General features: G+C 39.0%; 1 protein-coding gene across 1 annotated transcript; it reads right to left on the bottom strand.

Annotated features, from left to right (window-relative positions):
* Window positions 1–366: 366 nt before the first annotated feature.
* Window positions 367–3363, bottom strand: LOC118904989 (glycerol-3-phosphate dehydrogenase 1-like protein). Its single transcript, XM_036871208.1, has 5 exons — window positions 3253–3363; window positions 3004–3149; window positions 2439–2476; window positions 1198–1514; window positions 367–1128 (listed from the first exon to the last, which is right to left on the bottom strand). The coding sequence occupies exons 1-5, from the start codon at window positions 3361–3363 to the stop codon at window positions 367–369; spliced, it is 1374 nt and encodes a 457-aa protein (XP_036727103.1).
* Window positions 3364–15133: the final 11770 nt, after the last annotated feature.

The raw sequence follows: 15133 nt of genomic DNA, 5'->3' as shown, positions 1-15133 counted from the left end.
AATCCCTTCACTGAGATACATATGAATTAGATCCAAAACTTTTAGCTGCGATAGTTCCAATCTTACAAGCTACCACAGTGGGAAAATTTCAAAAGTAATTTTTAAAAAGGGCCTTCAATTTTGGTTGATAGAAACATCCACAAAATGAGAAAGGAACACACACTCACACATTCACATATGTGCATCTAGTTGTTGCCCAGTAACATCTTAGCCAATGAACTTCATCTCACAATTCAAAACTGAACTTGTAAAAATTCATAGTATCCATGATGGAGTTACGATGCTGCAAACATCTTGTTGGCAAGTCCTAGTTTCCACTGAATCCAAATGATTGATGCCTTTCCCTGACATGTTGCATAGTTCACTTTATATATGCTCTGGATGGCTCTGAAGACAAGGCAACATCTCTTGAACGGGCCTACCTTCGTAACAGATCTGGTACACCGCAGTGAACAGTGGAAACTTGTCCAGCAGCTCCTTCTGTTTGAGGATGCGGTACACCTCAACAGAAGTCTGAGGTCCTTGCAGCTTCTGCCCATTCAGCATCTCCCTCTCCAATTCTTCAATGGTCCTTCCGGCCCCGGCAAAGGCCTCTGCTACCTTGCGGTTCCGGCCCCCATAGCAGGTGGTGATCAGGTCAGCTACGCCGCAGCTTTCCAGAAAGGTGGCCGTGGACACCTGGCCCTTGCAGAAGATCCTGGTGAAGGCGATCATTTCCATGAGCCCCAGGCGGATGACGGCGGCTTTGGTGTTGTCGCCACAGCGGAGGCCGTCGCAGAACCCAGCTCCCACGGCCACAATGTTCTTCAGGGCACCACAAAGTTCAACAGTGTCTGCATCATCAACCACCGTAATTCGAAAATTTGGAGTCTGCAGAAGTTCTTTGAAGAGAAGGCCATTCTCCATTACCTTGCAGCCGATGGTGGTCTCACAGAACTTCCCAGCAGCCACCTCATTGGCAGCGTTGGCTCCCATGAGCACACTGATGTCAATGCCCACCTTCTCTCGGATGATGTCGGAAATGAGCTTCAGCCCCTCGGGACCCTCGTCTATGCCCTTGATGAGGCTGATGCCCAGCGCGCCCTTGGGCACTTTCCCAGAGATCTCGTCACAGATCCCGTGAATGAACTGGTGGGGGATGACAAACACCAGCAGGTCTGCATCCCACACAGTCTCACTGAGGCTCGGGATAGCAACCGCATTTTCTGGCAGCTTGTGTCCAGGGAGATATTTTACATTTTCATGGTCATTATTTATGATGTCTGTTAGTTTTCTCCCATTAACTGTTTCTTCAAAGACCCACATCTTGACCACGGAGGCAAACTTCTCAAGTTTCTTGACATTATTACCAATTATTTTTGCAACAGCTGAACCCCAGTTCCCCGAGCCCACGATGCACACTTTCAGGGGTGAAGCTGCCGTGGCCAGGCAGGAACGCTGCAGCCTGGCTTGCACCTCCCCAGCCATCAGGCCGCCTGTCTCTGCCTGCTCGGCCCAGGCCCATTCGCTTTCACCTGAAAGGTAACAGGGTAGTAATATTGAAAGGAGTATCAACTAATAGGTACAGATAAAAATTAATAGTGTTCTGTGGGGAGGGATAAATTAGGAGGTTGGGATTAACATAAACACACTACTATATATAACATAGATGAAAAACAAGGACCTACTGTATAGCACAGGGTACTATACTCAATATTTTATAATAACCTATAAGGGAAAAGAAACTAAAAAAGAATATATATATATATATCTGAATCACTGTGATGTACACCTGAAACTAACACAACATTGTAAATCGACTGTACTTCAATAAAACAAAAAATTAATAGTATTCTACCTATAGTTCTTTCATTTTTTTATTATATTTATGAATAATTTGATGAAAAATCAGCCATAAAGTTAGAATTCAAAGAACTTACTCTTCTAGAAGCATTTAACTTAAGGTAAATATGATTTAGCAATGGGTATTGATCTTCCCTTGGCCCTGGGGCTTTTAAGACACTGTGCTGACATATATGAACATGAAGCTCTGAAAAACTAACCACAGCTGTGGTGTTAGTGGCTTCTCCTCTTAGAAATTCTTTCTGATATTTCTGCATTCTTTCCAGATCTATTGCTCCCTGGAGTCATGTTCCTGGATCCTTGGTAGCTCCTGGCTTTACTGGTCTGTTCCACGTACTTGCCTTAGGGGCATTTGCTCTGACGATCAGTCTGGACAATTAACCTTCATCCCAACACCTCAGACAATATTTTGTTATTTACACATTACATTCATCATAGCAGTAACTAAAAGATAACTATTCTTTACCCAGTAGACTGCTTTATTTTTAAACCTTTTTCTGGATGTTGCCTTCTTTCTTGGGGAAGTAGAGGGCATTTAAGAAGCATCCCTGGTATATACTGTGTTGGATCACTCTTATTTTTATATAATGTCTTACCTGTAGGTGAAATCTGTAGGTGTCTAAACATATCAGTGCTTTTTAAGGGGAGAATTAAATAGACATTCCCTTAAGGGGAATATTCAGCACATAATTAGAGACAAGGTGTAAAGGGCAAATATTGCAGGGAGATATTATATGTGGGGTTCAATTCATCCTAAGATGTAAATGACTGATACCTGATCCTTTCCATAGTCACATGGGTGGTGATGAGTGGGGGCAGAAAGAGACAGAGAGAAACACACACACACACACCAGAAAACGAGGATACTACATGTCTTTAGAAGAAATCTGGGGCAATATGGAGAAGGAAATTTGGGGTGGGGTGTGGAAGAGATGAACTCAAAGGCTGGGAAACTTCATAAACTTTGCCTACTTCAAAATGGTGTCTGAAATCAGCTCTGCATAAAATGTAAATAAGTTTTCCATTGTCCTTCTTGTTACTTGCCTCCCTTGACCAAAATAGTTGGAAGTTGATTGTACATGCAGATTTGGGAAGAAAACTCTGAAGATTCAAGTGTATAAAGAGCCAATAATCACCCCGTAATGTGGAATAGGCACTCACCGATTCTTGATTTCCTTCCCCACCTCAGGCCCTACCTGCTTTTCCCCATAGCAGTAAATGGCACGTCTAGACTTTGCAGTCATTGTGATTCCTGTGTCTCCCTCAGACCCTGGGGGATGTGGGGTGGGCACTGCCTTCTCATCACACTTACAGCGTAAAACGCAAATTTGTTCCAAAAGCCTACAGGCCCTTCAGGATTTGGCTCCTGGCCAGTCTCTGACTTCATGTCCTTCCCCTTGCTCTTCATACTCCAATTCCATTGGCTCTCTGCTGTTCTTGGATCACACATTCATGCTCCACCTCACGGCCCTTGCGCATGGAGTTCTCTCTGCCTGTAGTGCTCTTTCCCTGGATATTCATCCTGTTCACTTCATTCAGGTTTCTGCCCACATATCACCACGTTAGAGAGGCCTTCCTTGGTCACGCTATCTAAAATAACACTTCCCATTACTCTCTGTCTGTCTATCCTGCTTATTTTTCCATTGTTGCATTTGCCGCCTAACATGATATAGTATTACCTATCATTATATTATGTATTTATATATGTATTGATATTGCATGTTTCCCCCACTAAATGGTGTTATATCTATTTTCTTTATATCTGTTTCTTTTTTGTGATCTCAAGATTTGTTAAGTGAATAAATAAATGGACAAGCAAGACAGTGACTTTCTTGGAAAGTAGCCATAAGCTAGAACCATGTACAGTTGAAACAGCTTTATGGTAAAGGCAAAAAGCTTTACGATAAATAGCAAGTAATTGCATTGTTTTCAGAGTGCCGGATGTGGAAACTACTTATTGCCTAATCCTAGGTACTGCCTGCTCTTCCTGGCCTCCAAGCAGAGGTGTTACTATCTGGTGGGCCAGAGGCCAGAAACGGTAACTTGGTGCCTCCTGGGGGAAACCGACCCTCATGTAGAAGGGAGATGATAGTAATCCGGGGAAGGTCTTTGCAACTTCTTGAACCACAGGTTTCTGATGAATAGCTTATGGAGCAGATGCTTTCTTGAACAAGGGCAAATCACAAGCACTTAAAATAACAAAACAAAACCTGGAAGAAACAATGAGTACCCGTTCTGAGGAATTGTGGGGAGGAAGGAGAAAAGTTTCAAGCCAGAAGTGCTATGGTGATTATCTTATAACTTAGCCTGATAACACAAACTGTGGTGGTGGCCTGTGGGGACATGCTCCAGTCTGGGCTATTTAGAACAATGGTAAGAATGCATTAAAAATAGAAGAGATGGACTAATTACCTACTTGTGCAAGGTAAAACCATATGACCTTTGTAGACAGAAGAGTCCCTCTGCCTTTGTCAAGTAGAGAATAGACTTGAAATATACTGATAAATATATTGTGTATTGAATTTGGGAGGCCATGAGTGGCCAGGCTCTTAGTATAGAGGGAAATGTGAATTTCAGCCTCGAGATGAATTTTTGGAACATGAGAGAGCTCAGCCACAGCAGCAATGAAAGAATTAGAAAATAAAATCCAGGAAGAACAAAATTCAAATTTGAGTCAATAGTTGTCTTCCAATTACAAAGCGCTCTTTTGCAGACAATAATGAACTGCTGTTTATCCCCTTGTCTTTGAAATCCCCGTTCTCCTCTACCCTTGTGAAACTTACACCCTTATTTTAGAGCCCTTCCTCAACTATGTGATACTCTGCTGCCTGGAATGTCCTTCATTCCCCTTCATTAGCTGGTGAAACTTACTTCCATTTCAAGGCAGACCCCTCCCCAACCCTTGAAGAAGGACAAACCTTCCACATTCTTCTCTTTCATGGTACTGTAATTTGTTCACACCATCACTCTCGCATGTTGGTCTGCTGTAGAACTTTCAAGGCCTGTTCTCCTGATAGCCTGAGAACTTTCATAAATGCAGGCATTGTCTTATTTATTCCTGTCTTGTTTTGGCACAAACTAGATTTTTCAGCAGATTTCACCTTTTCTGAAAGATCTTTCCACTGCCCCAATTTTAAAGTGATATGTATCTCTAACCTTCTCTACTAATTACTAATATTTTGTTTATACTTCTCCTGATGCGTTTGTCACAGTCTGCCCGGCTTTAGAACTGCTTGAATTTGTATCTCTCTCCTTCAGAAGATGGGGGTTCCCTTGAGGGTAGGGACCATGTCTGATCTTATATTCTCTGATGTGCCTAGCATAGTGGCTGGTCCTTAGTGAATGCTCACAATGTTTAAATTGTACTGAAGAGATGTAGACTTAGGCTTCCAAATGAAAACTTCTTATCCTTTAGATGAGAAATTGCCTGTCTATGATGGCTGTTAATCATTGGTTTAGATATCAAAATAGGATGTCTAGATTATTTCCTGAAGGTTGTGTAATTAAAAATGGGATAGTTTCATATCTTTGAAATGGGAGGGATAGATATCATGACCTTGCAAGTTAGCTTATTTTCTATTCAAAATCTAAGGCCTTTCCCTGTACTTTCATAACTAATTTTCAAAATCATGTTTGCACTCTACCTTAATTGATCATTTAAGTGCTAATCCAAACACATGCAAAGTTCTATACAGAAGAGAAATTACAGAGAAATTCACAAACGCCAAAAGCAATTATACAGGTTAGGCCGCAAAAGACCATGGTGCATTCAAAATCAAAATCCTACCAGATCCAAAGGACTGAACTGCTAATAGTGGAATTTCAGACACATGGGGGATGGGTGTGATGGTGAGATTTGATCAGTCCTTCAGAGTGTACCATGGAGGCTAAATGCCTGCTATTCACCGAACTGGTAGGAAGAAAATCAATCTTGATATTCTTTCCTTACATGAAACTAAAGTCCTTTCTTCAGAAGAAGGGACTCATACTTAAGCTATAAAAATGTAGAATAATCTATGGGGTCTTTTCTGCATCGCTGCTTGCTCTCTTTTTTACTCACGGTAAGTCACTTAGCCAATCTCACTTGATTTCATGACAGACTTTACTCCTCCATATAAATAAATTCAATTCTCTACTCTTTCATTCATTTTAATTTTAGACATAATATTATAGCAGAACAGTTTTTTCTAACTGGAAGGAGATGAAATACAGGTTCTGTGTCTTTTGGGCCAGCAAGGAATTCCCTCCTATTTCTAATGTGGTGAATGGTTCTCTTGAAGTACAAAACAAGTCAAGGAAACTCTCCTTTTTGTTATTGTTTTTGAAAATCTTAAACAATCAATGTGGTTAAAGTTTTTCACTTTATTTTGCAGATCACATAAATGAATTCCCCTCCCTCCTTCCAAGTCCCATTTGGCACATATAGTTACTCTTTAAGATATTATATAGATTGTCAGTTAATTGAAGGGAATATCCAATATTTCTGGAGGGGAGAAAGAGCATTGACTTTTTCTTTTAGTTCTTTCAAATGCAAGTTTAAGAAATTTTAGTATTTGGGAAATATATCAACTATAAACCAGAGATTCCCTGAGGCCTGATTTATTTTAAAGATAGTATTTTTGTTTTTGCAAATAGTATATTCTAAATTCGTTAGCTGGCAGAGCAGATATTGCAGAAATGGATTCATTTTGGAATTGCACTGTGAACTCATCATTCCGTAGATGGCTCTGTATATTAATTGATCTAAGTTAGACATTTTTCCTAACAAAAGGATTGAGTTTCTTCAGGACTATGCTAAATTGTAACTCAGATGCATTTCCGTGTTGCACCTTGCACCAAACAAAGCTCATGCATGATGATGCTGATCCTTGGTTTATTCTATAGCTTCCAGGAAAGTTTAAGAAGTATATATTTCTCAAATGCTTCATTACCCTTTGAGGATAGTCTGAATTCTTGTACTTCCCTTCTACTGAAGTTGTATTTGTTGGTCTTGGATTATCTGTCAAGAAGGATGGGAAAAAAAAATTGAATGTAAGCTTCATGAAGGCATAGGCCATCTTGCTTGTTGCCTTCCAAGTGTCTAGCGTAGATTAAAGGATAAATAAGAATGTAATAATTACTCATTAAATAAAAGAAAATCAGTGGTTTTCATGTTCAAAATCCCATTCCTTCTGTAGGAGATGTCCCTTGCTTCTTTAGATCACAGTGATTAAGAACAAAGAGTTTTGGCATCAAGCAGGCCTGGATTAACTCTTGACTTTGGTCAAGTTACTAAATATTTCTCTAAACCTAAATCTTCTCATTTGAAAAGGTGATAAATGGGATGCTCTTTATAAAGCACTTTGTAGAGTTTGGAACATGATAAACTCATGATAGATGAGCTTTATTATGAATAGTAAAGTTTACAGGACATTTGCCTGTACTGACACATAGAAAAACCTACTTCAACTAAATAGAAAGCAACTCAATGTCATAGTTGTTGGGTTTTTGTTGTTTGTTTGTTTTCACTTGCTTTGTAATGAAAATGGAGGAGACCCTACTAGAGCCCAGGCTATATTTTATTCTTGAATTATATAGCCTGCCTGTGTGTGCCTGGATAGTTGAGGGTCTTATCAGGGGATTATGTATATGAGGAATTATGTTGCTTCCTGGAAGGGCATCATAACAGAAGAGATTTGAAGCACATTGCCTTAGTTAAAGTCAAATAAAAAATGTTATTCTGGGTGTGGTGCCTCCAGTTGAGCAGTCAGCTCCCAGACTGGGCTCTAGGGTGGAACCCTAAAATAAGAGTGAGCAAATAATAAAAGCTAAAAGTAAAAACTAAAAATACCATTTAATGAAAATCTCTTTTGATCTTTGAAAACATATCATCACTGTCATTGGTTCCAGCAGCAGTGATGGAGACGAGGGAGAAATGGCACCATCAGGAGGACATAGGATGCTGAGATAGCCCAAACTAGCAACGACAATGAAGACATCTTCAATCTCCCTGACTCTTTCTGGCTGCACTGTCAGTATATCTGCTTCTGCTTGTATGTTGCTAATGGGCATCTGTGGCCTAAGTACTGGTATAGCAGTGAGATAGCACAACTAAAGATGGAAATGTTGATTGCCAGCCACATAATAACAGAGAACACTAGGTCAGATGTACAGAGATAGTACCTAAGGGACTCCTAGATAGATTAGTATGAAATCTGGGGAAAAAGAAGAGTTCCTACACTATTGTAAGTAAATACATATAAAACAGAGTTTTGAGATTGGTAGGGTGACCTTATTTTTGCCTGTAAACTGTGAAGCATGACCTACCTGAAGAGGAAATAAGTAAATGTAAATTGTAACTTAAAAAAACTCAGAAGATGATCTTGATTTGATAGTAATCCAGAGTTCTATGATTCCTACATGTCCTAAGAAAATTACTGATTATCTATCCTAAGCTAAATTGTTTTAGAAAAAAACAAAGACTAATATTTCAGGGATTTTCTCTGAATTTCTGATTTTGTTCCCTGGAATCAGTTAGAAAATTCCTACTGAGAATTGTTCAATGAAAATCTGATCTCCCACAATTAGTGTTCCTCTATATCTTCTTTGGGATCATCTGATTTATAAGATGATGCTCATGAAGAATGAGTGGATTAAAAAATGTTGGTCCTACAGGAAGTGAAAAAAGGATCACATTATGCTGTGCTTTGTTTCTCCTCCCCAAGGTTTGGAAAATATGAGGGCATATGTCCTTTAGTTTTATTAGAGTTTTTCCATCAGTGAATATTTGTGATATGATTAATCCTGAGTTTCATAGAGTTATAGGTTTTATTATGTTGATTTAATTCGATAGATCAATCAGTGTATTTGGTCAAAGAGAAAGTTTGAAAATCTTTGTCTTACCCGAACTGATTGATCTTTGAATAGACTGACTGGAGTCACTTGTTTGTTTAACATATTGTAAGCACAGTAACCACAAATCCTGATACACACACACATAGCTCTCAGATCTCTCTATCAATATATATGGAATGACAGATATCATTTTAGAAAGATAGAACTGGTTATGCATATGATTTTAAAATTAAAAGTTGAAGATATAATTTTGAAAATTGAATTTTACTGAAGAAAAACTAAGTGATGGAATTATTAAATTACACATAAATCTTTTTTTAGAAGACATACCACCTCCCCAAAGATCCTTCCAAACATTTCTTTCTCTCTCTTTTTATGTATATATAATGTTAATGTCATAATTTTTTTTGTCATAATTTTTAAAGTATATGTTTCAACTTTATAAAATATTAATTGTCTATAATCTATGAATATTAGTTTATAAATTAGAGGTTTAGATGCAAACAACAGAAACTATGGATAATAGAAAAGTAATTTTTTTAGAAAGATATAAGGTATGTCTCAGAATTGATAGAAAAATATTGACAATATTTTCCTTATGATCCTCCTGGTGGAGCATCATGCTGTATCAGTTAACTGTTGCTGTGCAACAATCCATCTGAAACTTAATGATTTAAACAGTGGGCATTTTGTTATTGGTCATGAAGTTTGTAAGTTGGTTGGATGATTTTTCCGAGCTGGGCCAGACTTGGCTGATCTTAGCTAAGCTCACTCATGAATTTGCTGTCAGTTGGTGCATCTGTTCCTCCCTGAAATGTTTGGGAGCTAATTGGCTGCTGTCTACAGTGAGAACGATAACTAGGCCACCTGTCCCTCCAGTGGACTAGCCTAGGTTGTTATAGTAGCTAGGGAGGGACAGAGGGAAAGAGAGAGAGAGAGATTTGTATGATGTCTTGAGGTCTGGGTTCAAGATTGGCATGCCATCACTTCTGCCACAATTCTTTGGCAGGATCAACTCAACAGGGAAAATAGAATCCACTTCTTGATGGGAGGAGCTGCAAAGTCACATTGCAAAGGGTGTGGATAAAAGAGGTTGGGGAGAGAATTGGGGCCATTCTAGTAAAACACCCTTCTGCCTCCTCATCCCCGGGTCCCCAAAAGCTTTAATCAATCATGCCATCAAGCTTGAATTCCACAGTTTAAAGATCTAAATCAGATTCAAATATGGTTCATTAGATGTAGCTCCTTTTGATACAGAAACCTATGAACTGAAATGACAAGTTAACTACCTCCTTCATACCCAACACAGAGATAGCAACAAGATAACTGCAGACAACACTCCTGTTAAATAAGAGAAGAAGGGGAAGTACATAGCTGTCAGTGGTTTGCAGAAGTTCTGAATTCCAGCTGGAAACATACTGCCAGGTCTTCCTCTCCTGGAGGCTGGGGATGTTCCTTCATTAGACCTGGGTTCTTCTCCCTGGGAGTGTCTTCTCAGCCCCTTTGTCTCTGCTGCTTCTTATGAGTAGCACTGCAGTCTACCCTTTTCCATCATTTTTTGCTCTACTTGCTCATCCTTCCTTGCCCATCACCCCCTTGATTACCTCTGAAGAAACAGCTCATTTTGACTAGCAGATTCACTTTTGTAGCCTGCTTCCTTCTACAGCAAGCTGAAGGCCAAGACCTCTTTACAGTTTGAACAGTCTATTCCTTTTAATCCAGGCTAGTGGTGTTTTCACAACTTTCTGATATGTCTATGAATTGAATAAAATTTCACTACATTGGACAAAACCCAAACATTCCTCTTTCTGTAGACTTGCTGCTACTTTGGGATGACTTCTGTAGAACCAACTCTGAAGATTCCGATCAGTTCTTTTTTTTAAGTTAGAGGATCTATTAGGAACCACCTAATTCTTTCACAGACTTTAACACTTGATTTCACTTTTGTCCTCAGGCTAAGGAAACAGGTGATGAGAAACAGTTTTACTTTCCAACTCACTATGTTATGGTTCATGATATTTCCTCCAAATTCTGCTTTCAAACTGGTTAGTTATTTCTTTATCTTGTCTTTTGTTCCCTGCCAGTGTCATATCCCATGCAGATAAAACACTTTAAACATTTTGCCTGGAGACTTCCTCAGTCAAATCCAAATGTTCATTAGATATGTTTTACATCTTCCATTAAGCCAGACAACTGTTTTGTCAACTGTCTTGCTACTCTGTAACATAGGTCACCATAGTTTCATCCGCCAGTATAATTTCATCACCATTTTTCCAAATTTGCCAATAGTTTGCTCTTTGTTTTTCAGGCTCTGCTTCTTACCAAGTCCCAAAGCCAATGATATATGTCTTATGTTTTATTAAGGCAGCATCCCCTCCTAGGTATTAACTTCTATAGGGATGCTGAATAATAAACCACCCCTAAAGGTAGCACTAAAAGCTATAAGCACTTCATTATTGTTCCTGAGCCTATGGGTCAGCTTGGCAGATTTGATCTTGGCTGGGTTTGCTCAAGGGTGTGAGTCGCTCAGAACGGCTGGGGTTGCCTGAAATAGGATGTTTGGTTGCTTTTGGTTGATGGGGGCAACTCATTATCTGGCAGGCCAGCATGGGATTGTTCTCATGGTACTGGACAGAGTTCTAAAAGAGAGAAGGTAGAAATATGCAAGAGCTTTGGAAGTCTGGGCTCAGAAGTGACCCACTGACACTTCTGCCTGTTCTATTGGCCACATCAAATCATAAGGCCAATCTAGATACCAGGAGTGGGGAAACAGATTTCATTTCTTGTAAGAAAATTCAAAGTCATGTAGCAAAGGTATGGATAAAGAAAAGAGTGGAGAACTGAAGCTGTTTTTGTCATCAATTCACTACAATCTCAAACTCTGAGAAGTTGGTTTTCCTATTGCAGTAGAGATGGCTTAGGGGTTCTATGGAATCAATTCTGTGGGCTATAGGCTGCAACCTGGATTTTCTCAGGAGCACAGTAGTTCTTAAGGCATGTACTGTAGAGTTGTTACATATAGTTCCATTGCCTGTCATGGGCAATAGTGGAATAACTCCTAAAATACATTGGAGTTTATCTCAATTTTTACACCCAATAGCTCAGATCTTTGGAATTGGAGCACACCATTGAAGTAATGTCTAATGCTCTGCTAGCCCTACAACTTCCTTTGAAAAGTACCTGCCCAGCAAATTTAACCCAAGATATGGTTAAATTCTGCATACTCAGAAAGCAGAGGCTTAATTCCTTCAGGTGTTTTAGGAGGAATATGGCCAGGTATCACCAGAATCACTGTTGGTGGCGTTGTATTTTGACATGTTCCCTAAGATTTCTTCTCCTCATTCCCACTGCTCAGCTCCCTTGCTCCTTTCTCCCTAGCTTTCCATATGAGCTGCCTTAAGGGAGAGGGATTAACCAGAACAAGAAAAAGTCAAATTCTTGCCATTTGAACTTCTAAGAAGACACCTGACACATGTCATCAAAAGCCATGATTCTGGCACAAATAATTGTTTAGTCTAAATACTTAGTCAGATTTTTCTGCCCTTGGGAGTAAAGATAAACTCAGTTGATTGAGGGAAGGAGTGAAGTTGAGAAAAGAGGAGAATAAAAGTAGTTGTTGTGAATCCCTGAGAAAGGGGTATATCCCTGGCTTATTCCCAGGTTGGAGTTCTCTGTGTTGGAGGGAATAATAGAATCTAAGAAAAGTTTGAGGCCTCTGTTAAGAAGAGGGATCTAAACCTTTTCCCCCAGGTTGTAATCAGGACAAACTACAAGTCTTCCCAAGAAGCTGTGAGTCCAGGATGGAGCCAGAGCAGAAACATGGCCCTAGTTGAGAGAGATAGAGATGTATATGCAGCTGCGTCCTGCATCTCACTGTAGGGTGGGGACGTCAGCTGGCAGTGCCTGAGCTTCTCGAGTGATAACCAAAAAGGCTGGAGGACTTGGAGGCATCCTGCAGTTCAGTCATGTTGGGCAAAGAATGCATGGACCAGGAGAACAAAGGCCATGGAGGGGCCACTGATGTCCAAAACAGATTGTGCTACATCCCAGCTGAGGTTACTATGGCCTGAGGAGGACTGAGGATAAGATGGTGTAACCCCTTGAAATTAAATAAGCAGGTCCTCCCCTCTGAACTATCTCCAGGAGAATTCTGAATTGACTGAATGTTTGCCCAAGTGAGATTGAGTAAAATCCAGAAAAGACAAGTTTACTTTGAACTGGAAAGATCAGTGTTCCTGTTATCAATAAAAATGGGGGTTGAGAGTTAAGTACAATTATAGAAATACCCTAGTTCACTGATTCCAAGACACACATTTTTTTTTCACATTTTAACATATCTGAAATTGAGATGCAGCTCACAATCCATGGCATATCACAGTTTAGTTTGCAGTGATTTTTCTTTCCTGATGGTACGTAAAACAACAGTGCATCTTACAAATGATGGTGTCTTAAATTCAGTAAAACACAATATAATGGAAGTTATATCTTTGCATACTTGGGATTTGTAAATCTCACTTATTAAAACTGAAAATGCTGGTATTTCAAGACCTATAGCTCAGCCCTTCTTGGCATTTATAACTCTTCCTTTTTTCACAGTGACATCTTTACTAATAGTCCTGCTAGGCCAGGGAATGACAGCTTGAAGTTGTGTTGGTATCTAAGATGGGAGGGACTATAGCTGCTGCTCAGAGATGAGCTGAATGCCACTTGGGGCCAAGCTGACAATGTCATGGGGCCATTCTGTGAAATGTATTATATACTTTCTATATAATTAATATTACATACACTGAAAACAGTTTGGAAATCCACTTGATAGTAATATATACCCAGACATAAGATTATGATTTTATTTTTATATACAAACTATATATATCTATTACTGTAAAAAAGTAGTTTTAATTTTCTTTTTTATAATCTGCTGCTATTTTAAAATTTCTATAATGGATTTTTTTTTATAAATTGTAAAAAAAATGATTTTTATAAAAGAATGATGCCAGAGTCCTATGTACAATTTTTAGGCCACTGCTACTGCCCTCCGTTCCTTTGCTCCAAAGGTCATTGGCAAAAGAATATACATCCTCTGCCACATTTATACCTTTAGAATTTCATGAGCTGTTCCTTTCTAAGAAGCCCATATTCAAACTACTCATTTCCTACTTCTTATTCTTTTAACATCTCTAAAGTAGATAGTAAGTGCTAGTTAATTGGTCAGCCAAACAATGTGTGGGGAGAGTTTTAAGAAACTGAAAAATATATCTCTAGGGAATATACTGGGAGAATATTTTTACATAATTTGTTCTATAATATATAGTAGTAATTGCAATCCCAGAATACTAGGCACATTACATTTCAAATAAGATTTACATTCTTTGAACTCAGTTAATTAGTTTATTTTGTAGTTTATTTAATCCCTGATCAATAAATTACAAAACTCTAGGCAAGCCATTCTAAAATACTATGCTTGTAAAATCTCAGGGTGAGGGACTGCATGCACTTTCAAATCTATGTTTTACAATGTTCATGATTTTATTATTGTCTTCTCACATCCTATATATTCAATAAGCTATTACTGAACAAAGTGTAATGTCTAAACTAATACTCTACACTATAAAATAGTATTACACATTATGCTATAATGTTGGAATTTTATGCCCCTATAAAATTGTTTTAGGAAATGATTTTTGGGTCCAAGCTTTAGGCTTTTTTCCCTTGAGTGCACCTCATTTTAAAGCAGTTTAGTTGGCATTTATTTTTCTTGAAAATCAAACACCATGAAACATAATAGAATATTGATCACCTTCTTTTACAGTTTTCAGAATCTATTATCTCTGTTGTTACACAGAGCTGTTAATACTGCATGGTTTGGTAGCTCTCCATGATTCATGGGAAGATTGTAGCAGAGGCCTCATGCCATGCACAAGGTGGCATCCAGGACACCTACAGAGAATTCCTTGGAGACCTCTCTGAACTCCAGATCTAGCTCAGCTAGAGTGTGACTTTCGTGTCAAGGTTTTGGTCCTTTCCTAAATACAAACAACTATGATGACTATACACAAGTTTTTTGTAATAGTGAATTTTTTGTGTCAACTTGACGGGGATGCCCAGATGGCTGGTAAACAATTATCTCTGCATGTGTCTGTGAGGGTGTCTCCGGAAGAGATTAGCATTTGAATCAGTAGACTGAGTAAAGAAGATAGCTCTCACCAATGCGGTGGGCATCGCATAAGTCCCCTGAGAGCCCGAATAGAACAGAAAGGCAGAGGAAGGGTATATTCACTGTCTTTGCTTGAGCTGAGACATCATCTTCTCCTCCCTTCAGATATCGGCACTCTCATATTTCAATATATATCCTGTTGGCTATGTTTCTCTGAAGAACCCTGATTAATACATTTCTCCACCTTTTTTCTCCTGTGCAACATATGACAGTTGAATTTTACATTCATGACACAGTTATACA

Source organism: Balaenoptera musculus, chromosome 12 (assembly GCF_009873245.2).
Source record: "Balaenoptera musculus isolate JJ_BM4_2016_0621 chromosome 12, mBalMus1.pri.v3, whole genome shotgun sequence".
Lineage (NCBI taxonomy): Eukaryota > Metazoa > Chordata > Mammalia > Artiodactyla > Balaenopteridae > Balaenoptera > Balaenoptera musculus.
Note: the sequence above shows the minus strand (reverse complement) of the source record. Positions and strands in the feature narration are given on the sequence as shown.

Bases quoted from the DNA above. Each gene is read 5' to 3' on its own strand.
- LOC118904989 (XM_036871208.1), bottom strand. From the start codon at position 3,363: ATGAATATCCAGGGAAAGAGCACTACAGGCAGAGAGAACTCCATGCGC. The intron at 1,515-2,438 runs GTAAGACATTAT...GTTACCTTTCAG, and splicing joins CCTACAGATTTCACCTACAG to GTGAAAGCGAATGGGCCTGG. The intron at 1,129-1,197 runs GTTGCTATCCCG...ATCCCCCACCAG, and splicing joins ACAAGCTGCCAGAAAATGCG to TTCATTCACGGGATCTGTGA.